The following is a 25,111-nucleotide window of genomic DNA, read 5'->3' as shown; positions in this document are numbered from 1 at the left end:
TATGTCTGTAAGACAATCCTGCAGTTTAGCTAATTGGTGTGTGTCCTCTGGCTTCATGGATAGTTAAAGCTGGGTATCATCTGCGTAACAATGAAAATAAGCAATGCCGTCTAATAATACTGCCTAAGGGAAACATGTATAAAGTGAATAAAATTGGTCCTAGCACAGAACCTTGTGGAACTCCATAATTAACCTTAGTCTGTGAAGAAGATTCCCCATATACATGAACAAATTGTAATCTATTAGATAAATATGATTCAAACCACTGCAGCACAGTGCCTTTAATACCTATGGCATGCTCTAATCTCTGTAATAAAATTTTATGGTCAACAGTATCAAAAGCAGCACTGAGGTCTAACAGAACAAGCACAGAGATGAGTCCAGTGTCAGAGGCCATAAGAAGATCATTTGTAACCTTCACTAATGCTGTTTCTGTACTATGATGAATTCTAAAACCTGACTGAAACTCTTCAAATAGACCATTCCTCTGCAGATGATCAGTTAGCTGTTTTACAGCTACCCTTTCAAGATTTTTTGAGAGAAAAGGAAGGTTGGAGATTGGCCTATAATTAGCTAAGATAGCTGGGTCAAGTGATGGCTTTTTAAGTAATGGTTTAATTACTGCCACCTTAAAAGCCTGTGGTACATAGCCAACTAATAAAGATAGATTGATCATATTTAAGATTGAAGCATTAAATAATGGTAGGGCTTCCTTGAGCAGCCTGGTAGGAATGGGGTCTAATAGACATGTTGATGGTTTGGATGAAGTAACTAATGAAAATAACTCAGACAGAACAATCTGAGAGAAAGAGTCTAACCAAATACCGGCATCACTGAAAGCAGCCAAAGATAACGATACGTCTTTGGGATGGTTATGAGTAATTTTTTCTCTAATAGTTAAAATTTTATTAGCAAAGAAAGTCATGAAGTCATTACTAGTTACAGTTAAAGGAATACTCGGCTCAATAGAGCTCTGACTCTTTGTCAGCCTGGCTACAGTGCTGAAAAGAAACCTGGGGTTCTTATTTTCTTCAATTAGTGATGAGTAGTAAGATGTCCTAGCTTTACGGAGGGCTTTTTTATAGGGCAACAGACTCTTTTTCCAGGCTAAGTGAAGATCTTCTAAATTAGTGAGATGCCATTTCCTCTCCAACTTACGGGTTATCTGCTTTAAGCTGCGAGTTTGTGAGTTATACCACGGAGTCAGGCACTTCTGATTTAAAGCTCTCTTTTTCAGAGGAGCTACAGCATCCAAAGTTGTCTTCAATGAGGATGTAAAACTATTGACGAGATACTCTATCTCACTCACAGAGTTTAGGTGGCTACTCTGCACTGTGTTGGTATATGGCATTAGAGAACATAAAGAAGGAATCATATCCTTAAACCTAGTTACAGCGCTTTCTGAAAGACTTCTAGTGTAATGAAACTTATTCCCCACTGCTGGGTAGTCCATCAGAGTAAATGTAAATGTTATTAAGAAATGATCAGACAGAAGGGAGTTTTCAGGGAATACTGTTAAGTCTTCAGTTTCCATACCATAAGTCAGAACAAGATCTAAGATATGATTAAAGTGGTGGGTGGACTCATTTACATTTTGAGCAAAGCCAATTGAGTCTAATAATAGATTAAATGCAGTGTTGAGGCTGTCATTCTCAGCATCTGTGTGGATGTTAAAATCGCCCACTATAATTATCTTACCAGATATCAGAATCTAAGCAGTGTGGGGCCTGGTTAGTACTTGGATGGGAGACCTCATCGGAACACCAGGGGCTGTGTGTGTGTTTCTCCACGTTAACCATTGTAAAACTTGTGCCTCGTACCAACGCGGATCTGGCTATGTCTGTTGTGGTGACCCTATATAAACAGGAGTAGCTGAAAGAACATCGACAACACTGTCCATCTATGCATTCAGACTGCTGCATGCATGTTTAAGAAGACGCCACCAATTATTACATATCATTAGTTTGACATTTTATTTGAACTGGTGTAAGATTTTATGGATGGATCGTTCACCAAATACAGATGCTGTGTACGATTATTTTTAATCCGTAAAGACGGATGATTTATGGCATGCCGAAAATTTGTGCAAAAATCACTCAAACTTACACGTCACGTGAGTAATCAAGAAAAACAAACAAAAAAATGCTGCAGAGTAAATTCATCTAATGAAAATGACAAGAGCTGTAATATAGTTCAAAACATTTAATGGAAAAATAGTTTAGTTTTACTCTATAACAGTACTGAAATCCCTGACAGCTCTCTACTGCTCATAGATTAAAGCTACTGTATGTATAGTTTACATACATACAAGCACAGCAAAAAGTATATATCCAATATTAATGTGTTTTTAACATTTTAAACATTATTCATGACAAATGTTTAACATGAAATGACATGAAGTATAACACAAAATAATGAAACATGAAGTTTACATCATGTTTAACTTGAAATTAAATCAAGTTGTGGCTCTTACAATAGATAAACTTTACAAGTGTTGAATTATTTATTTTATTCTGCTTTGCTTTAACAAATTTCCAGCCAATTATGAACATGCAAAAAGAATAACTAGATCCTACACCCGTTTCATTTCCAAAGACCTGCGGCCCTATAGCATTGTGGAAAATGAATACCTTTATTCATAGATTTGCTTTTGTTTACATTGCCTTTCAAATATAAAACTGCATAATCTTAGACACACTTTGCTTTCATGGCATAATTTACCACATCACCTTTCTTAGCACACTTGAGTAGTTCCTGAAATTAACAGCTCTATGTACTGAATTCAGCACTCATGCAAGGTTTTAAACCTGTGTTGAGGTGCTGGGACCCAGACCTGAGCCTGGAGACTCACATTTTCAATATCTAGTGTATCCTGGGACTCAATGGGCAATAGTTCTAATGCAAATCCTGAATTAGGGATGCACAATAATGGATTTTTAACTGTATTCAATATGTTGATATTTTCAAGCCTTTTGGCAGATGCTGACTCCAATATATGAAAATTAGGGGCTTTTTTTTTTTTTCTTTAATTTCACTGAAGAGCACCAAGTGTCAAGTCTCTGTACTAAAATGACCTTTTATGCTTGTTGTAATGGCCTACTTGTAGAGGCAAACATTTGATTCTACGCTAAAAATATCATTTGCAAATGAATGTGACAGTTTTTAAATCCACTCATGAAAAACAGGGAAGTTATTTGGACTTGAGTGAGATGAAAATTATATGCTGGTGCCACATTTAGTTTTTAATTACAACAGTCATGGTAAAATTAAGAACCATATGCCATTTTGTGTGAGCAACAAACTGCAGCTTTAGCCGGTGCCATCATCTTCAGCTAAATGAGGCTGACAGACAACTAAAGTGTTTTTTTTTTCTCCAACACAAAAAAATTGACACGTCTGCTTTTTCACAATAAAATACATTTCTGTCTCTCACGTTAGTCACAGTGCTTTGTTGACGCACGCACATACGCATAGACATTCCATGTGAACGTTAGCCAGTTAGTAGATGACACTGTTTTCAGGATGTGAACTATTAAATCCACTGAGAGTCAGTGCTTTAACTCGCTCCCCTTGTGCTGGTCATCAGCCGTGATCTGAAATTAAACGGGCCAACCGCATTAAAACCTGTAAAAAAAAAAAAAAAAAAAAGTCACATTTCCCATAATGCATTTCCACTTTTCTGGTGACTCGCAATGCAGTTTGTTCTCCATGTGTCTTGAAAATGACAAATCACTGAAGTAGCATCTGGTGTGAAAGGGAGAATCCCACAATTAATTCTGTAGGTGTAACCTTATCGGATTATTTTATTGGCACAAAGTTTTCAGATCTGCAGATACTGATAGTTAACTTTTTAAGCTTTTATTGGACGATACAGACATTTTCCCAAAATAGTGGTGTGTCCCTATGATCTACACTTTAGTAGAACCATATGTTCATTGTCAAGATGCAAACCAATGCCAAATGCTGCCCTTCACACTAGTTGTGATGTTTTTTTTTTGTTTGTTTTTTTGTTTTGTTTTTAAGAAATTTGTTTTTGGAGTATGTTTTAGATTAGGGACTGATCTTGTTAAAGTTTGAAAGCACTAAATTTGAGATTTACACAATAGAGCACTGATTAAATGTGGACATTTTTAATAATTTCTCAAGTTTAAGCATTATGTCTTTAATTTTGTTTTTCCTGTAGGGTTCCAACAATGTGTGATTTTGAGCCTTTAAATTACCATGTGGAGACACTTCACCACCTCGTCCAAGCTGCTCAAAGTGTTGATGAGATGTCTCAAACTATTACCGACCTGCTTAGCGAACAAAGGGTAATGACACTTTTACTGCAGACCTGTATTTGTAAAAATACAACTACTTCAGTGAATGAGATGTTCACTGGTCCAGTTGCAATTCATGTTGGTGTAAAGTATTTTTACATTTTCAGTATTTTTTTTAAATCATCCGTGCGTGATGCTACATCTGTGGCAGGAGGATTCACCTGTGTTCACTGACTGTTTTTTAATATGTTTATATGATTTATTATGCTTGTATGGTACTATTTAGTGCCACATAGTTTTTTTTCCGTGCTCTCATAGTATTCAGAAAGTTAATTGACGATAATAAGTGCATTCAGGATGTGTGTGCACATTCAGTAATTTGTTTCAACAGAAGTAAAAGAGTGAAGGCTATTTTGATTCATGTTTCATCTTATAATTTTAATAGTCTCAAAGTCTTGTGAGAAAATTTTTTTTGATGCTTCTCAGCACAGGCTGCCTCCCTCGTGTTGGAGTCTGTCTTGTATACAACAGCAGAATTCTGTCTAGTATTTGCTGATTTTTATTTATTTATTTACTTTTTCCTATTAACTGCAGGATACTGTATGCATTTCATGTGCACAGTTCACTCTCAGTGACACTGTATGTAATACATGTCTCTGTATGAAAAACAAGGCCTCACAGAGTTGGACTTGTGACTAAAGGATCCTCAGTTCACTTCCTGGTCAAACGGAAAAAGTCCTTAATCCCCAAAGTGCTTCTGGTGTGCAGTTGGGCACCTTGCATGGCAGCATCCTGGGTTTAGGTGTGTTTGTGAATGGGTGAATGTAAAGCGCTTTGAGTGTCTGCAACAGGTGGAAAGGTGCTATAGAAATCCAATTGGTTTTACAATGCATTAACTGGTGGCTTGAAATGAAATGCAAATCAGGCAACCTACCATGTGCCAATAAACATTACATGTATTAACGTGCAGCAAATGTTCATGGAATGTGCTGAATGAAATTCTCTATATAAAACCCCAATTCCAATGAAGTTGGGATGTTGTGTAAAATGTAAATAAAAACAGAATACAATGATTTTAAAATCCTCTTCAACCTATATTCAGTTGAATACACCACAAACACTAGATATTTAATGTTTAAACTGATGAACTTTGTTTAAACAGACCTGTTTGACCTTCAATACAGAAGGTGACCAGTTAATTCAGCTGGATTTACTATCAGTTGTAAGGAATTTAGGGATACCATCATCTACAGTCCATAATATAATCAGAAGATTCAGAGAATCTTGAGAACTTTGTACACGTAAGCGACAAGGCTGAAAACCAACATTGAATGCCTGTGACCTTTGATCCCTCAAGTTACAACTCTACCATGCAATGCGAAAGCCAAACATCAAAACATCCAGAAATGCTGCTGCCTTCTCTGGGCCCAAGTTCATTTGAAATGGACAGAGGAAAAGTGGAAAAGTGTGCTGCGGTCTGATGAGTCCACGTTTCACATTGTTTTTGGAAATCATGGACGTCGTGTCCTCCGGACAAAAGAGGAAAAAGACCAACATACGTAAACATACCACTGTCCCAACTTTTTTGAAACGTGTTGCAGGCATCCATTTCAAAATGAGCAAATATTTGCACTAAAACAAAGTTTATCAGTTTGACCATTAAGTATCTTGTCTTTGTGGTATATTCAATTGAATATAGGTTGAAGAGGATTTTCAAATCATTGTGTTCTGTTTTTATTTACATTTTACACAATGTCCCAACTTCATTGGAATTGGGGTTGTATGTATCATGCAGTATTTGCCATTGCACTTTTTAAAATTATGGATACCATTAAAATTAACACCATAAAAGAATGTGCTAAAATGGATGTACTCTGAAATCCTATTAGCATTTACATTTGTTATCATTCTGTATTAACTTTTGCCAAGTGATTGTTAGATTTGTACGCATCCAACAGGGGTTATTGTGATGTGTGGTTGTTCTTTCTTTTGTTTTGTTTTTTACCTCAAACTTTTTCTTCTATTTTGGATGACCTTAGTTCAGCCTCTCACTCTCTGTTGTGTGTGTATGTGTTGTGTTTTTCCAGGCATCTTGTAGTCACAGTGCTCAGAGATCAAATGTGTTAACTCCACAGTCTGAAAGCATACGTGGGAGTATAACCTCTATGCCCTCCAAAACCCCTTCCTCTCTCAGTCTTCAGGGACCCAGCTGCCAGCCTGTACATGTTCCAGTCCCAGCCCCTTTAGAGGATTTATCCCCAGACAGCATTGATGCCCAGACATTTGACTTTGAAACCATTGGCCATCCGAACATGGATCCAGTCCTTCAGCAGGGCTCTTTAGACCTGGATTCTCTAGCAGAGAGCCCTGAGTCAGATTTCATGTCTGCTGTCAATGAGTTTGTGATTGAAGAAAACTTGACTTCTCCTAACCCCATCAGTGACCCTACCAGCCCCGAAATGATGGTGGAGTCACTGTATTCATCTGTTATCAATGCTATTGACAACAAGCGCATGCAGGACACCACACTACTTGAAAGAGAGAATTCAAGAATCACGTTTTTGAAACAAGTCATTGACAGGTATCAATCTGCAGCAGAGGAGTCTCATGCCAATGTAAAAATTTTGAAGGATGACCTCTGTCACTTGCGTGGACTAGTACTAAAAGAACACCATGACTTTGGCTTTGTGCTAAAATCTGTATCTGTAGAAGTGAATGACATTTTGGCGAACATCTGCCAGACTCATGAACTGGAGTTGAGAGAGCGGCATCAAAATGAACTCTCTGTTCGACAAGTCCTTGAGAAGGAGGTCCGGGCCCTAACAGAGGAAAACCAGGTTAACCAGAACATTGTGAAAGATGTCCAACGTGCCATGCTTGAACTGGAAGGGCGTATGGAGCGTAAAGAGAAGGAGTTTACTCAGCTAGAGAGTGAGAAAGAGCTTTGCATTAAAGTAGAGACTAGCCAAAAGGAAAAGATCAAATCGCTAGAGCAGATCATTGGTGATCAAACTGATGAGATTAAAAGTTTGTCTACTTTGAGAGACTCGCTGACTGCTCAACTTGAGAATCTACACTTTGAGATTGAACGTAGTCAACAGAAGATAAGGCAGGAATTACAAATTCTCGAGCAGTCTCACTTAAAAGAACTGGAGGACAAACTGAAACAGGAGCACGACGCCCAATTGGAGGCTCTCACCAAAAGTAACCTGGAGATTCTGGAGCATCTGGCTGCAGAAAATGAGGGCAAGTTAAGAGAGACAGCTGATCAGCATGTCACCACTCTTCGAGAGAAGGAACAACAAGTCAGGGACTTGGAGGCCCGCGTGACTGAGCTGGCAGACCTTCGCTGCAAGCTGGAGGCGAAGGTAGCCCTCAAAGAGTCAGAGACTAAAGACATGAGGCTGTTACTTGAGGAAATCAAGATGGAGCAGGCGCAGGTTGTTAGGTTTCAGGTAGAGGCTGAAACTGAAGTCCTGAATCAAGAGCTGACAGTTATAAAAAGGCAGCTTCACATGAAAAATGACGAATACGAAGTGGACCTGGCAGAGCTTAGGTCTCTAATGAGGATCGAGAAGGACCACTGCATCTCTGAGCTGGTCGACAGACATGAGGAGGAAACTACATTGTTGCGTAGCGAGCTGTACTCTGCGCATCAACAAATATGTGATACTGACAGGAACCACACAGAGGCGCTGCAAAAACTAGACCAGCAGTTGGCTGCTCTACGTGAAGAAAAGGATACTCAGTTAAGGTCTTTCCAAGAACAGGAGCAAGACCTGAGGACTGTTATCAGCAATCTGCAAACAGAAAATGACCTTCTCTCAGAAAGATTAGAGCAGGACAGACAAGCAACCCAGAGTGAGGTAGATAAAGAAGAGGCCTTTAAGGTTGTGTTACCAGATGCCTGTACAGAGTTACAGAAGGAAAAAGAGGAAATGGAGAAGAGACTTTTAGACAAAATTAGACGACTTGAGAATGAGCTTCATGAGAGATTGTCCCAAACGAGGTAAGTGTTTGGTCTGAAATCAGAGAAATTTAGGTATGACATTGTTGCTGATCCTTTGTCTTGACTGTAGCTGATTGTCTGTTGCTTGCCTACTTTAAAATTACTCACTGTAAAGCCGCGTTCACACCGGGCGCGATCAGACGCTACAAATTCGCGTGGGTCGCCAGGTGACGGACGCGCCTCCTTCGCCCGGTGTGTCGCTCTGCTTGGGTGGACTTTGGCTGTAAAAATTCGCCCCGGTGCGTCATCAAATAGGAGGAGCTTCCATTCCGCTCGCCGGCTCCGGTTGTCAGTGAAGCTAACATGACGGACCTTGATCACACGGAGCCAGTTGCTGTGGAAAGCTCCCAATACAGAGAGTATCATTATTTGCTGCAGGAGCTGTGTCTGGGTGTTGGCGGCTGGACCCAGTTTGAGGACCAACTGTCCCGTTCACGCGCGCACATGTAAACAACAACAACAAAAAAACTCCGCTGCTTGTTGCAGCTCGCTCTTCCCCCAAAAAACTCTGTTGTAATTGTGTTTAGAAACCAGTCACCATTTGTTTTATTATACAGCTGTGTAGTTAATTAATAAAATATTCTCTACAGACGATTCGCTCGCGCGCGCACATAAAAAAAAGAAAAGGAAAAAGCTCCGCTCCCGCTGCTGCAAGTAGGGCTGCTGCTCGCTCCAAAAACTGTCATAATAGTGTTTAGAAACCAGTCACCATTTGCTTTATACAGGTGTGTAGTTAATAAGTAAAATAATCTCCAGGACGATTCGCGCACGCACGTAAAAGAAAAAGAAACTCCGCTCCCCGCTGCTGTGGTGCTGCTGCTCGCTCCAAAAACTGTCATGATTGTGAAATAAAGGACAAAAGAGACATCTGTCATGATTGTGAAATAAAGGACAAAAGAGACATAAGTCCTGCTCACAGGCTGCTACCAGAGACAGGACATGTTCACATCTTAAGTCAAACTCCAGACATCTCCACGTCACTACATATTCAGTCCCTGATTGGTCATCGCGGCGCGATGAGACGAAAAAGTTCAGATTTTTGAACTTGGGGAGGAGGGCAAAGCAACGTGAGGCGACGCAATATCGCGCAAAACGCTCAAAATGGCTTCACTCGCGTCCATTGCGTCGCGCTGCGCGGTTTGGCGCCAAAACGCGTCCTTACATAAGGATTACATGGCAACCTGTGGCTGCAGTCACTCGCGTCGCGCCCGGTGTGAACACGGCACAAGAAGATCCAGGATTGTATATGGTAAACATCTAATGTACGGTTAATAGAGAATAAACACTTAGTATTTTTTTTTATGTGCCAAAATTTAAGTTTCACTTCACACTTTTCAGGGATGAAGTGTTGTCGCTGCACACTGAGGAGCTTGCAGATGCTGGTGCACCTCTGTCTCTAGATTCAGCTCTACAAGAGCGGCTGCAACAGGAGAGAGACTCCCTGATAGAGATCCTGGAGAAGAAGAAGAACGAGGAGATTCAGACACTGAAGACGTCACTAATTGCAGAACAGCAGGTTTGTGTTTAATTTGAGAAGTAGAATAAAGTGGGCTGATGTTACCATGTGTGTGAATTTCCTTTGAACCCATGTTTTGCCTTACCAGCTGGAATTTAATGTCAAACCTGTGTAGCTGAGCAGATACCAAACTTTCAGCCTGTCAGGAAGCCTTTTCTATCTCTATATATTCGTGATTACAGCAGTTAAGTCATGTTACTTTTTCTGTGCACAGAACCAGTAATGTAAATCATAACTGAACGTGACACAGGTAAATTAATTCCAAGATGTATATTCAGGGACTTTGAAATGTTTATGTATCCATCCCCTAACTAGGCTAAAGAAAACTGGAGGAAAATTTATGATTTTTATTAACAAGTCCTTATGTGTAGTTTGTGTAATTATGCATTCTGAAAATAGAGGCACAAAGTAGTAGCCTGTACTTTAAGGTTTTCTGGTCATAAAAATCTGCATTTTTATTTTTTATTTTTTTATTTTTAATTAGCAAATAATGGGACTCCTTCCACCCGAAGACATTCTCTGTACCGACTTGCTCATTTCTTGAGCCAGATCGATATGGATTTTTGGGGGCTGATACAGACATTAGGGAGTAACAAAACAAATAAATAAAAAAGTTGCCAATATATCTGCCACTACAGACATACAAAATAATAATGATTCCTTTCATTATTCATTAGCAAACCCTTATGACAAAGAAATGCTATTCTTGTCTATTTTGGCAGCATAGTGACCACTTGTCTCTTGTCAATGTAAAATGCCCACTCTAACTGAAAAGGAATGGCAGCTGGTCACTTTTCCTCTGTCTCTTGTAGTGAATGTGACCAAGGAGTGATGGGGGTTCCAGCCATGCTCATCTACATTGTAAACAATGCTGTCAGAGTGTCATGTGCTGGACAGACTATGTAATGACACCATTTCCAACAAAGTGTTTATCTGCATTATCAATTTGGTAAAATAAGAGTTTTCATATCATCAAAAATAACCAATAGTTTTATGTTTGTGAAAGGCTCATATCGGCTGATATTATTGGCCAACCCATATATTATTCAGGCTGTACTCATTTCACATCTGAAACTCATGTAGTTTCTATTTTTATTATTATTATTACCACAACAACTCTTGTTACTATTTCATCTCTAGACAAATTTCAACACTGTTCTAACCAGAGAGAAGCTGAAAAAGGAACAGATCATCAGTGAGCTCAGAGAGAAGCTGCAGAAAGTTACTCAGCAGCAGGAGAAGGACAAAGGTTGGTGCCATTCTACAGTTTAAACCAGCTGTGTTTATACATTTGATGTCAGATGCTGTATGTATGTATATACAGTAGTGTTCGGAATAATAGTAGTGTTATGTGTTGGGACCAGGAGGCAGAGCTGTGGTCTTATACACCTCTCTGCAGCTTCTCTCCCCCTGCCATCCCCTCATTGCCCCATCCCCGTAGAGACGGTGCCTGCTTCCAGACCACCAATAACCAGCAAAAATCTATTTAAGCAAAAAAATTCAAAAAGAAAAAATAATATAGCACCTTCAACTGCACCACAGACTAAAACAGTTAAATGTGGTCTATTAAACATTAGGTCTCTCTCTTCTAAGTCCTTGTTGGTAAATGATATAATAATTGATCAACGTATTGATTTATTCTGCCTAACAGAAACCTGGTTACAGCAGGATGAATATGTTAGTTTAAATGAGTCAACACCCCCGAGTCACACTAACTGTCAGAATGCTCGTAGTACGGGCCGGGGCGGAGGATTAGCAGCAATCTTCCATTCCAGCTTATTAATTAATCAAAAACCTAGACAGAGCTTTAATTCATTTGAAAGCTTGTCTCTTAGTCTTTTCCATCCAAATTGGAAGTCCCAAAAACCAGTTTTATTTGTTATTATCTATCGTCCACCTGGTCGTTACTGTGAGTTTCTCTGTGAATTTTCAGACCTTCTGTCTGACTTAGTGCTTAGCTCAGATAAGATACTTATAGTGGGCGATTTTAACATCCACACAGATGCTGAGAATGACAGCCTCAACACTGCATTTAATCTATTATTAGACTCTATTGGCTTTGCTCAAAAAGTAAATGAGTCCACCCACCACTTTAATCATATCTTAGATCTTGTTTTGACTTATGGTATGGAAATAGAAGACTTAACAGTATTCCCTGAAAACTCCCTTCTGTCTGATCATTTTTTAATAACATTTACATTTACCCTGATGGACTACCCTGCAGTGGGGAATAAGTTTCATTACACTAGAAGTCTTTCAGAAAGCGCTGTAACTAGGTTTAAGGATATGATTCCTTCTTTATGTTCTCTATTGTCATATACCAACACAGAGCAGAGTAGCTACCTAAACTCTGTAAGGGAGTTAGAGTATCTCGTCAATAGTTTTACATCCTCATTGAAGACAACTTTGGATGCTGTAGCTCCTCTGAAAAAGAGAGCTTTAAATCAGAAGTGTTTGACTCCGTGGTATAACTCACAAACTCGTAGCTTAAAGCAGATAACCCGTAAGTTGGAGAGGAAATGGCGTCTCACTAATTTAGAAGATCTTCACTTAGCCTGGAAAAAGAGTTTGTTGCTCTATAAAAAAGCCCTCCGTAAAGCTAGGACATCTTTCTACTCATCACTAATTGAAGAAAATAAGAACAACCCCAGGTTTTTTTTCAGCACTGTAGCCAGGCTGACAAAGAGTCAGAGCTCTATTGAGCTGAGTATTCCATTAACTTTAACTAGTAATGACTTCATGACTTTCTTTGCTAACAAAATTTTGACTATTAGAGAAAAAATTACTCATAACCATCCCAAAGATGTATCGTTATCTTTGGCTGCTTTCAGTGATGCCGGTATTTGGTTAGACTCTTTCTCTCCGGTTGTTCTGTCTGAGTTATTTTCATTAGTTACTTCATCCAAACCATCAACATGTTTATTAGACCCCATTCCTGCCAGGCTGCTCAAGGAAGTCCTACCATTATTTAATGCTTCAATCTTAAATATGATCAACTTATCTTTGTTAGTTGGCTATGTACCACAGGCTTTTAAGGTGGCAGTAATTAAACCATTACTTAAAAAGCCATCACTTGACCCAGCTATTTTAGCTAATTATAGGCCAATCTCCAACCTTACTTTTCTCTCAAAGATTCTTGAGAGGGTAGTTGTAAAACAGCTAACTGATCACCTGCAGAGGAATGGTCTATTTGAAGAGGTTCAGTCAGGTTTTAGAATTCATCATAGTACAGAAACAGCATTAGTGAAGGTTACAAATGATCTTCTTATGGCTTCGGACAGTGGACTTATCTCTGTGCTTGTTCTGTTGGACCTCAGTGCTGCTTTTGATACTGTTGACCATAAAATTTTATTACAGAGATTAGAGCATGTCATAGGTATTAAAGGCACTGCGCTGCGGTGGTTTGAATCATATTTGTTTAATAGATTACAGTTTGTTCATGTACATGGGGAATCTTCTTCACAGACTAAAGTTAATTATGGAGTTCCACAAGGTTCTGTGCTAGGACCAATTTTATTCACTTTATACATGCTTCCCTTAGGCAGTATTATTAGACGGTATTGCTTAAATTTTCATTGTTACGCAGATGATACCCAGCTTTATCTATCCATGAAGCCAGAGGACACACACCAATTAGCTAAACTGCAGGATTGTCTTACAGACATAAAGACATGGATGACCTCTAATTTCCTGCTTTTAAACTCAGATAAAACTGAAGTTATTGTACTTGGCCCCACAAATCTTAGAAGCATGGTGTCTAACCAGATCTTTACTCTGGATGGCATTTCCCTGACCTCTAGTAATACTGTGAGAAATCTTGGAGTCATTTTTGATCAGGATATGTCATTCAAAGCGCATATTAAACAAATATGTAGGACTGCCTTTTTGCATTTACGCAATATCTCTAAAATCAGAAAGGTCTTGTCTCAGAGTGATGCTGAAAAACTAATTCATGCATTTATTTCCTCTAGGCTGGACTATTGTAATTCTTTATTATCAGGTTGTCCTAAAAGTTCCCTAAAAAGCCTTCAGTTAATTCAAAATGCTGCAGCTAGAGTACTGACGGGGACTAGCAGGAGAGAGCATATCTCACCCGTGTTGGCCTCTCTTCATTGGCTTCCTGTTAATTCTAGAATAGAATTTAAAATTCTTCTTCTTACTTATAAGGTTTTGAATAATCAGGTCCCATCTTATCTTAGGGACCTCGTAGTACCATATCACCCTAATAGAGCGCTTCGCTCTCAGACTGCAGGCTTACTTGTAGTTCCTAGGGTTTGTAAGAGTAGAATGGGAGGCAGAGCCTTCAGCTTTCAGGCTCCTCTCCTGTGGAACCAGCTCCCAATTCAGATCAGGGAGACAGATACCCTCTCTACTTTTAAGATTAGGCTTAAAACTTTCCTTTTCGCTAAGGCTTATAGTTAGGGCTGGATCGGGTGACCCTGGACTATCCCTTGGTTATGCTGCTTTAGACGTAGACTGTGGGGGGGTTCCCATGATGCACTGTTTCTTTCTCTTTTTGCTCTGTATGCATCACTCCGCATTTAATCATTGGTGATCGATCTCTGCCCCCCTCCACAGCATGTCTTTTTCCTGGTTATTTCCCTCAGCCCCAACCAGTCTCAGCAGAAGACTGCCCCTCCCTGAGCCTGGTTATGCTGGAGGTTTCTTCCTGTTAAGAGGGAGTTTTTCCTTCCCACTGTTGCCAAGTGCTTGCTCACAGGGGGTCGTTTTGACCATTGGGGTTTTTCATAATTATTGTATGGCCTTGCCTTACAATATAAAGCGCCTTGGGGCAACTGTTTGTTGTGATTTGGCGCTATATAAAAAAAAAAGTTGATTGATTGATTGATTGATTATGTGACTAAAAAGATTCATCCAGGTTTTGAGTATATTTCTTATTGTTACATGGGAAACAAGGTACCAGTAGATTCAGTAGATTCTCACAAATCATTCATGATATGCACACTCTTAAGGCTATGAAATTGGGCTATTAGCAAAACACATAGAAAAGGGGGTGTTCACAATAATAGTAGTGTGGCATTCAGTCAGTGAGTTCGTCAATTTTGTGGAACAAACAGGTGTGAATCAGGTGTCCCCTATTTAAGGATGAAGCCAGCACCTGTTGAACATGCTTTTCTCTTTGAAAGCCTGAGGAAAATGGGACGTTCAAGACATTGTTCAGAAGAACAGCGTAGTTTGAATAAAAAGTTGATTGGAAAGGGGAAAACGTATACACAAGTGCAAAAAATTATGGGCTGTTCATCTACGATGAGCTCCAATGCTTTAAAATGGAGAAGAAAAAAAACAGAGACGTGTGGCAGAAAATGGGAAAACAACCATCAAAATGGATAGAAGAATAACCAGAATGGCAAAGGCTCACCCACTGATCAGCTCCAGGATAATCAAAGACAGTCTGGAGTTACCTGTAAGTGCTGTGACAGTTAGAAGACGCCAGTGTGAAGCTAATTTATTTGCAAGAATCCCCCACAAAGTCCCTCTGTTAAATAAAAGACATGTGCAGAAGAGGTTACAATTTGCCAAAGAACACATCAACTGGCCTAAAGAGAAATGGAGGAATATTTTGTGGACTGATGAGAGTAAAATTGTTCTTTTTGGGTCCAAGGGCCGCAGACAGTTTGTGAGACAACCCCCAAACTCTGAATTCAAGCCACAGTTCACAGTGAAGACAGTGAAGCATGGTGGTGCAAGCATCATGATATGGGCATGTTTCTCCTACTATGGTGTTGGGCTTTATATCGCATACCAGGTATCATGGATCAGTTTGGATATGTCAGAATACTTGAAGAGGTCATGTTGCCTTATGCTGAAGAGGACATGGCCTTGAAATGGGTGTTTCAACAAGACAATGACCCCAAGCACACTAGTAAACAAGCAAAATATTGGTTTCAAACCAACAAAATTAATGCCTTGCAGATGTGAAGAAATCATGAAAAACTGGTTATACAACTAAATACTAGTTTAGTGATTCACAGGATTGCTAAAAAAGCAGTTTGAACATAATAGTTTTGAGTTTGTAGCGTCAACAGCAGATGCTACTATTATTGTGAACACCCCCTTTTCTACTTTTTTTTTTTTTTTTTTACACTAATAGCCCAATTTCCTAGCCTTAAGAGTGTGCATATCATGAATGCTTGGTCTTGTTGGATTTGTGAGAATCTACTGAATCTACTGGTACCTTGTTTCCCATGTAACAATAAGAAATATATTCAAAACCTGGATTAATCTTTTTAGTCACATAGCACTACTATTATTCTGAACACTACTGTAATTGTTCGTATGAACTTCAGTGTCAGTTGTTGGCATGACGAGCATGTCAAACTGCCACCATCATTGCTTCTTTGTCTTAATGCATTGAAAGAAAAGTCAGCGCTAAGTTTGAGGTTTAATGTTTTCCCATGTTGTATTTTTATCTTTTTAAATTTGTTACTGTGTTACAGCTCTGATAGAGACTCTGTCTGAAGACCGTGCTAGTGTCATGCAGGAGAAGAAACACTTGGAAGAAGAGCTGAACCACCTGCGCAGCACTGCGCTGGTCTCCTCCACTTTCTTCACTCAGAGCGGCGCAGATGGAGGAGCATCGGCTGCAGTGCTGCCCGGTGCTGCAGCCTGTTCCTCTGAGATTCTGTATGATGTTGACAGGCTGGCCTCTGTGGCAGCCATTCGAGATGACGAACACGTGGATCCCGCAGTGGAAGCAAGCATGGTCACCGTCCAGTAAGCAGATATTAGAGCAACTGTCATCTCTCAGAAACAAAATTATTTGGCTTTATTTTTAAATTCTCTTCCCCACTTTATCTGTAACTTTGTGTGTACAAAAGGAAATGAGGTTATTTAGAGGACTCATTATGACTTCCAAACACATTTTATAAATTACTCAGTTTACCACATTCTGCGCTATATTTCATTTTTTTTTAAGTTCAGACATTGAGGACAACATGCCGTTATTGGGGCATCACATACTGTTCCCTTTTTTTATGTCACTGTGAGCATATTTTTGCAGCTAGCCATCAGGCTGGAAGGTGCCATAAATTAGATTTGTTGGACTTAAAAAAGGGCACCAGGTAAGAAAAATAATCTCTGTATGCCAAATCTCTGTGTGCTTCTTTCAGAGTAACAGTATTTTTTCCTTGTTTTGATTTATTTTGCACATGCACATAAAGTTACCTTTCGAATCAGAAAGGTATCAAATCGAACAGCTGAGAAATCTGGTGTCTTTAGCAGAAATCCAGCTGCAGTAAGTCAGGTTTCTAGCAGTTCCTAAAATTGATAATAGAAACTGGGGTACTGCAGAAATCCAACAAACAAGTCACTGCAGTGTGTGCCTGATATAATTCCAGTGGGAATGCCACTGACGTGTACAAACTTCCAACAATGTTTTTGCCATACTGCACTAATGCATGGTTAACAATAAATAATCGCAGCATGTTTTTCTTTATGCAACACTCAAACACATCACCTTCAAATGTTAGTAGAATGTATTTTTTTAACTACGCAAGTGAAAATCTTTATAAAGAGTAAATCTTTGTTCGTCATAGCTCACTCACAGGAAATTGTCACAAACTTGAATTATTACATTATTTCAAAAGCTATGTTCATACAAAATGTGCCGTAGTGTTTGCTGGACTCCAGTTGTTGGCAGATGGCTTTTTCCCCCACACAATACCGCATAATGATGTTGAAAATTTTTATTTTATTTTTTCAAATTTATTAAAAAAAAAAACTTAAGAAATCACACGCACATAAGTATTCACAGCCTTTGTCATGAAGCTCAAAATTGAGCTCAGGTGCATCCTGTTTCCACTCATTATCCTTGATGTTCCTACAGCTTAATTGGAGTCCATCTGGGGTAAATTCAATTGATTGGACATGATTTGGAAAGACACACACCTATCTACATATAGGGTCCTACAGTTGACAGTGCATGTCAGAGCACAAACCAAGCATGAAATCAAAGGAATTGTCTGTAGACCTCTGAGACAGGATTGTCTCAAAGCACAAATCTGGGGAAGGGTACAGAAACTTTTCTGTTGCTTTGAAGGTCCCACTGAGCACAGTGGCCTCCATCATCTGTAAATGGAAATGAAACTGAGTGATTGGTGGAGAAGAACCTTAGGAGGTGACCAAGAACCTGATGGTCACTTTGTCAGTGCTCCAGCATTCCTCTGTGGAGAGAGGAGAACCTTCCAGGAGGATAACCAGCTCTGCAGAAATTCACCAATCAGGCCTTTATGGTAGAGTGTCCAGACAGAAGCCACTCCTTATTAAAAGGCACATGGCAGCCCACCTGGAGTTTGTCAAAAGGCACCTGAAGGACTCTCAGACCAGGAGAAACAAAATTTTCTGGTCTGATGAGACAAAGATTGAACTCTTTGGTGTGAATGCCAGGCGTCATGTTTGCAGGAAACCAGGCACCATCCCTACAGTGAAGCATGGTGGTGGCAGGTGTTGGGATGTTTTTCAGCAGCAGGAACTGGGAGACTAGTCAGGATTGAGGGAAAGATGAATGCAGCAATGTACAGAGACATCCTGGATGAAAACCTGCTCCAGAGTGCTCTTGACCTCAGACTGGGGCGATGGTTCATCGTTCAGCAGGACAGTGACCCTAAGCACACAGCCAAGATATCAAAGGAGTGGCTTCAGGACAACTTTGAATGTCCTTGAGTGGCCCAGCCAGAGCCCAGACCTGAACCCTATTGAACATCTCTGGAGAGATCTGAAAATGGCGGTGCACTCACACTCCCCGTCCAACCTGATGGAGCTTGAGAAGTGCTGCAAAGAGGAATGGACAAAACTGTCCAAAGATAGGTGCACCAAGTTTGTGGTTCATGAAGACTTGAGGCTGTACTCGCTGCCAAAAGTGAATCAACAAAGTATTGAGCAAAGGGTGTGAATACGTATGTACATGTGTGTTCTTATTTTGTTTTTTAATAAATTTGCAAAAATAAAAAAAAACATTTTCCATGTTGTCGTTATGGGGTGTTGTGAGGAGAATTTTGAGGGAAACGATGAATTTACTCTATTTTGTAATAAGGCTGTAACATAAAATGTGGAAAAAGTGAAGTACTGTGAATATTTTCTAGATGCACTGTATGTAAACCTGTTTGTCCATCATCTCTCAGAGATGGCACATGGAGATGTGCTGTATGTGTTTTCATAAGTAGGACATACCACAGAACAAACAAATCAGTTACAGGGCTGAGCACTTGTGACCCTTTTAATATATGTTTATGCTTTTAATACATGCTTTGCACCCATAGCCCTTCCTGTTGAACCAACGGGCAGTTAAAAGGAAAATAACGTGTGTTGCTCCACCAGATGAGAACAGATGCCAGATTTTCTGATTGTCAGCAATGAGTAGTGCAACAAAGTTCTGCCATTATCACATTGTACATTCCTGTTTTAATTACTGTGACACAAGTGCACAGTGCATTAGTGCAGCGCAAGTCAGTGTTTACGTGCATCACTATATCATGCATATAAATGTTTCACCTTTTAATTTGCTGGAGTGATAATAATCCAGAGGAGTTGGTCATACATGAGCCCACAGTTACACAGATGGGTGAAGCAGCAGGGTCTGGGGGCAATAACCCCCCTAGGCTTTATAACTTAGAACCAGTGACTGAGAGCTACACAGGTACAAATATGGCTGAGCTGTTAAATAATGTACTGGAAGAAAATTAATTATGGATCATTACACATATACTCAACAAAAATATAAACGCAACACTTTTGGTTTTGCTCCCATTTTGTATGAGATGAACTCAAAGATCTAAAACTTTTTCCACATATACAATATCACCATTTCTCTCAAATATTGTTCACAAACCAGTCTAAATCTGTGATAGTGAGCACTTCTTCTTTGCTGAGATAATCCATCCCACCTCACAGGTGTGCCATATCAAGATGCTGATTAGACACCATGATTAGTGCACAGGTGTGCCTTAGACTGCCCACAATAAAAGGCCACTCTGAAAGGTGCAGTTTTATCACACAGCACAATGCCACAGATGTCGCAAGATTTGAAGGAGCGTGCAATTGGCATGCTGACAGCAGGAATGTCAACCAGAACTGTTGCTCGTGTATTGAATGTTCATTTCTCTACCATAAGCCATCTCCAAAGGCGTTTCAGAGAATTTGGCAGTACATCCAACCAGCCTCACAACCGCAGACCACGTGTAACCACACCAGCCCAGGACCTCCACATCCAGCATGTTCACCTCCATGATCGTCTGAGACCAGCCACTCGGACAGCTGCTGGAACAATCGGTTTGCATAACCAAAGAATTTCTGCACAAACTGTCAGAAACTGTCTCAGGGAAGCTCATCTGCATACTCGTCATCCTCATCGGGGTCTCGACCTGACTCCAGTTCGTCGTCGTAACCGATTTGAGTGGGCAAATGCTCACATTTGCTGCCGTTTGGCACGTTGGAGAGGTGTTCTCTTCATGGATGATGCGAAGGAGATGTGTTGCACTGCATGAGGCAAATGGTGGTCACACCAGATACTGACTGGTATCCCCCCCCCAATAAAACAAAACTGCACCGTTCAGAGTGGCCTTTTATTGTGGGCAGTCTAAGGCACACCTGTGCACTAATCATGGTGTCTAATCAGCATCTTGATATGGCACACCTGTGAGGTGGGATGGATTATCTCAGCAAAGGAGAAGTGCTCACTATCACAGATTTAGACTGGTTTGTGCACAGTATTTGAGGGAAAGGGTGGTATTGTATATGTGGAAAAAGTTTTAGATCATTGAGTTAATCTCATACAAAATGGGAGCAAAACCAAAAGTGTTGCGTTTATATTTTTGTTGAGTGAGATTCCCACCCTAGTACATAATAAGTACAGTTTTGTTGATGTGTTCCATTGTACAATTCTCAGCAAGATTATTTACTTTTGCAGCGATACCCTCTTGATGTCAGAAGAGAAACAGCGGATACTCTTACTGGAGAGGGTAAATAACGAACTATTTCAATGTCACAGCACGATTCAGTTTGATAGCTGAAGTAGTTTTTTTATTCGTGTGTACCTCAATGTGTAATCATAACAAATCATCTCTTGCAGACTTTGCACATGAAGGAAGAAGAAAACAAGCGCCTCAGTCAAAGACTGGTCAGTCATCACTATGTGCTATGATACATCTCATCCACCAGGTGGCAGTAGCATCAAAGAGTAAAATTTTGACTCATGAAGCCAAAGCTCAGTGGGGATAAATGGACTGAATGTGTAACACACCTCTGATTGTGTTAAATTTACTTTAAAAGTTAGCGGAATGGTTTTTAATGGCTTGGTGGGAAGACAAATCTTTTCCCTCCAGAGTAATTTGTTGTTGATATTTTCTTCCTCCTTAAAATGACCTTAATTTTCTTTGTAGATGTCTCAAAGTATGTCTTCTGTCTCATCTCGGCATTCAGACAAAATCGCCATCAGAGAGTAAGTATATGTGAAATGAGCCTTCTTTGTGTTGGCGTAGAGTTTGTCTCTATTATGAAATGTGGCTAAAATTGTGCACATGATGCCTTTTATTTTTTGTTAGCAATCTTGTTGTCATCGCCACTGTTCTCTTTTGTCTCAGTTTCCAGGTGGGTGATTTGGTTCTGATCATCCTGGATGAAAGGCATGATAACTATGTGCTGTTCACAGTCGGCCCCACCCTCTACTTCCTGCACTCAGAGTCTCTCGCTGCGCTGGACCTCAAACCAGGTCAGCTTTAGCCCAAAACTGTGGCCACTGTGATGAGTAGGGTGTGTTTGCCATTATTCTGAGAATTACTAAAGTGTGTTTGTTGGATGACTGTTTTTCATAAGTCAGGTGAAAATGGATTTCAGACACGTGTTCCCGTTCTGTTCAGATCACGAGGATTTTATGTTCTATAATTTTGAGCTTTACGTTTCACACACTGCCATCCGTTATTTCTGTTTCTAGATGTTCAATGAGTTTTGTTTTGTTGTGCAGCATCAGGGACGTCACGGCGGCCATGGGTACTTGGAAAGGTGATGGAGAAGGAGTATTGCCAGGCAAAAAAGGTATTTCATCTACCTGTAGTTCCACATAACCTGTTTGGTTACACCTGTGTGGACAAAGTGTGATCTTGGAGTTTTGTTTTGTTACCCCCTTACGTTCATGATAATTGCAGTAGGCTCGAATGCCTTGAGGTGGGAGCAGAGTATTGAATACAATTCCATGGGTGTGTGGATTTATCATCATATTCACCCACATAACTCGCATGGTATTGTTCAGACTTACTTAAACATACAAAAGGTAGGACGTCATTATGGCCAGTTTGGGCCCAGATTCTAATCCTGAAATTTAAAGAATTGGAGATGTTTCAACAGTTGTCTACCAATCTGCATAAAATCATGCCGATCAAATAATTCGTCTGGATGCGGTGGGCAGAGATCTGTGCTTCTGGTGGTGTTGTATGATCCAGCTTTGATGGCATTCTGAAAAAAAAAAAGAGTAGGCTGTGTCATTTTCAGTGACACTGTTTTATTGAGATGTGTTCAGATCTTCTGTTGTCTTACCAAACTCTCTCTTCTTGTTTTCATCTCCAGGCCCAGAACAGGTTCAAGGTTCCTTTAGGAACCAAGTTCTACAGAGTGAAAGCTGTTCCATGGAACAGAAAAGTCTAATAGCCAAGTAATGACCCAAAATGTATATTTATATTACATTTTTCAAAAGACTATAATTCATAACTTGAAAATTGAAAGAACATAAAAATGAAAAGACTTCAGTCACCATCATGCTGTTTTAACTTTGTGTTCACACCCACCTGTTACCACTACATTTATTTTATTTTGTTAAATTTTTTTTTTTCTTCCTTCAAACCCAGATTTGGTAATGAGGACCAAATGCGAATAATGTAGTTAGGGCATGGCCCTATGCGCTGCGGCGTTACGCCATTCGACCTGTGTGTAATATACAAAATTTGGATGTTAAATATTAATTCTCATTATCAGCATAAGTTCTTTTTTTTTGTGGAAAATGTCATTATCAGCACACTGAAATAAAAATACATTTATGATAATGTTTACGGAGGAATGTTAATAGCATGCATAATGACATTTTGTTTGATTTACTTCTCCAGATAAATGTTGTAGTTGGAAATGTAGTTAATGCTGTTTGTTACTCACATGAACAGTCAGTACTGGAGTGTATATTACGGTCGGCTGACAGAAACAGTCGACTTTGCAATCCTTGAAATGCACTTTCAAAAACAATGCTTTATTTGTTTGTTTGTTTTAAAAAGGGAAGTCATTGAGCTGTCAGAACTAAGTAAATATCAGCACAAACTTCTCACTATCATAGAATATCGATATGTAGAAAAGAATACTTTGTGACTGTGTATCATTATCGGAAGACATTGTACAATATCCATTGATTCGCACATTTAACAATAAATTACTGTATTGTAAAAGATAGAGTTTTGAAACAATAAAGGATTGATCCCAAACATATTTTATTGTTTCAGTGACTGCTACCTGAACGTTGTCTCAGTTTTTGGAGGGGGTTTGTCATGTTTGTGAGCCGCTGCCATACTCAGAACACCACCAAGGTCCCCAATTCACACTCGGACCTGTTAGATACATTTAAACACCGTCAAACACCGCTTAGAATTAAAAATTAATGAAAAGGTTATTCTGCTTACCACTCACTGTGTGCGCTTCCGTATTATTTTGACATCATATCGACGGCCTCGGTCTTAACGGCTCTTACCCGAGTTTCCAACTTCAGTGGCCATTCATTCCATTGCACTCTTAAGTCTGAGCTACTTATTTCTCTCTCTGTTTTCTCTGGGTACAGTGGAATGCACCATTAAAAACTAGTGTTTGTCACAAATCAGCTAATGAACAAGGCTGACTTTTTCAGCTAACTTTGAAAGCTGTTTAGCAAATCAATTAGTGTCCACTAAATTTGGATCCACTAACTTCTAAGTCATCAACTTTTTAAAAAAAATTAATTTCAAGAGAAACATTACTAAACAACTGAATTATGCGTTTGTTCCTCGCAAGATTATACAGCAGCCCTATAAGTAAAATCAACATGTCGCGCAAACACAACAAACATCACCTCAAGGAGATGGAGGAGCAGGAGCTCAAGCTGAATTTAATGCTTTAATTAGATTAAAATTATTTTCCATGGGTTTTTAAATTTCTTAATTCTTATGGTTTACTACTTTCTCGGTTTTGAATAAACTGTGTTCAATGTTAGTTACTATTTAATTAAAAATTTAACTTGATTTAATTACATACACCTTGGCCATCATATGATCTTGATTACCAAGACCTTTTTTGGGAACGAACGGTTTTACGCTCCAACAAATGAAAAGTTCAGCACTTTAGGTCTGATTTTCAGGGTTTTACAGCCAATAATAATCATTTTTAAAAAAGCCAAAGCTAAATGTATGGCTGTAGTATCGACTTAACATTTTTAATGGTTTAGCATAATAAAAGTTGGCAATCTGTGGATTAGCAGTTATCAAAGCCAAGTTTTGAGTTAGCTGTGCCTACAATCAGTTAACAACACATTTAGATGAGGAATAACCTAATATTTTTAAAGCAAGATTCTCCATCAACTCACTAAAGACCATTTTATTATTAGCATGTTATTGTGGATGAAAATTCCCTGCTGTGTCTTTTAGAACATACATAATAAAATAACATTTAAAAAAAAATTCTAGGGGATTTAGAAGTCATCGTGGAATAACTGTATAGTATATTCATTTGATTTAGCATTTTTCCTTTTGTGGAAAAATTAATGTTGGCACCATGCTGCAGGAAACAGACTTCAAAAGGGCTTCAAATTGGGTCCCAAGAACAACGCGGCCCTCATGGAGAAGGAAGCCCACCAACATCACTTTCCCAGTTCACAGCGGGGAGCATAGCAGCTCTCCGCCGAGCGCTCTCTACCATGTGGGTCTAGGGGTGTTTTAACAATGTTTAGCTCTATTTTCTCCATTTAGCATAAGCCTGTTGTCACATTTGGATGGCTCCTTCATAAATTGATGGTGTGATTCCTACAATTTCGGGACAGGCCTGAATGACAAAATATGCAACACAACATTCGATACCGAGGTGGCTGGCAAGCACCAGCCATGTGCACTGGACAGGCTCTTAGTGTAAATGTTTACAACCCCCCACTGAGCTCAGTGCTGCCGAGAGTCACTCTCATCCTGCTGAATGGATTTAAGATTTGCCATGTGTAGTCTCTAGCTTCTATCATTAAAACTACCTTTGAATTGAGAAACTTCTTTCTGCAAACACTTGCATGTTTAACTTAGCGCTTTATCACTGATTTTTCAAGTG

The 25,111-nt window shown here is 39.5% G+C and overlaps 1 protein-coding gene across 2 annotated transcripts in view; it reads left to right on the top strand.

Moving 5' to 3' along the window:
* rb1cc1 (RB1-inducible coiled-coil 1) overlaps positions 1-23,259 on the top strand; it is a 37,238-nt gene extending 13,979 nt beyond the window's left edge. For both annotated transcript variants that reach the window (XM_034182357.1, XM_034182358.1), the window contains 11 exons: positions 4,184-4,310; positions 6,347-8,268; positions 9,607-9,784; positions 10,925-11,033; positions 16,243-16,519; positions 20,709-20,760; positions 20,871-20,918; positions 21,181-21,239; positions 21,382-21,509; positions 21,762-21,832; positions 22,361-23,259. In XM_034182357.1, coding sequence (XP_034038248.1) covers positions 4,184-4,310; positions 6,347-8,268; positions 9,607-9,784; positions 10,925-11,033; positions 16,243-16,519; positions 20,709-20,760; positions 20,871-20,918; positions 21,181-21,239; positions 21,382-21,509; positions 21,762-21,832; positions 22,361-22,438 — 3,049 coding nt within the window. In that variant the 3' untranslated portion in view covers positions 22,439-23,259. The remainder of the gene's footprint in view (positions 1-4,183; positions 4,311-6,346; positions 8,269-9,606; positions 9,785-10,924; positions 11,034-16,242; positions 16,520-20,708; positions 20,761-20,870; positions 20,919-21,180; positions 21,240-21,381; positions 21,510-21,761; positions 21,833-22,360) is intronic.
* Positions 23,260-25,111: the final 1,852 nt, after the last annotated feature.

This window comes from Thalassophryne amazonica, chromosome 12 (assembly GCF_902500255.1).
Source record: "Thalassophryne amazonica chromosome 12, fThaAma1.1, whole genome shotgun sequence".
NCBI classification, from domain to species: Eukaryota; Metazoa; Chordata; class Actinopteri; order Batrachoidiformes; family Batrachoididae; genus Thalassophryne; species Thalassophryne amazonica.
The sequence above is the reverse complement of the archived record's forward strand: the minus strand, read 5'-3'. Positions and strand labels throughout refer to the sequence as shown.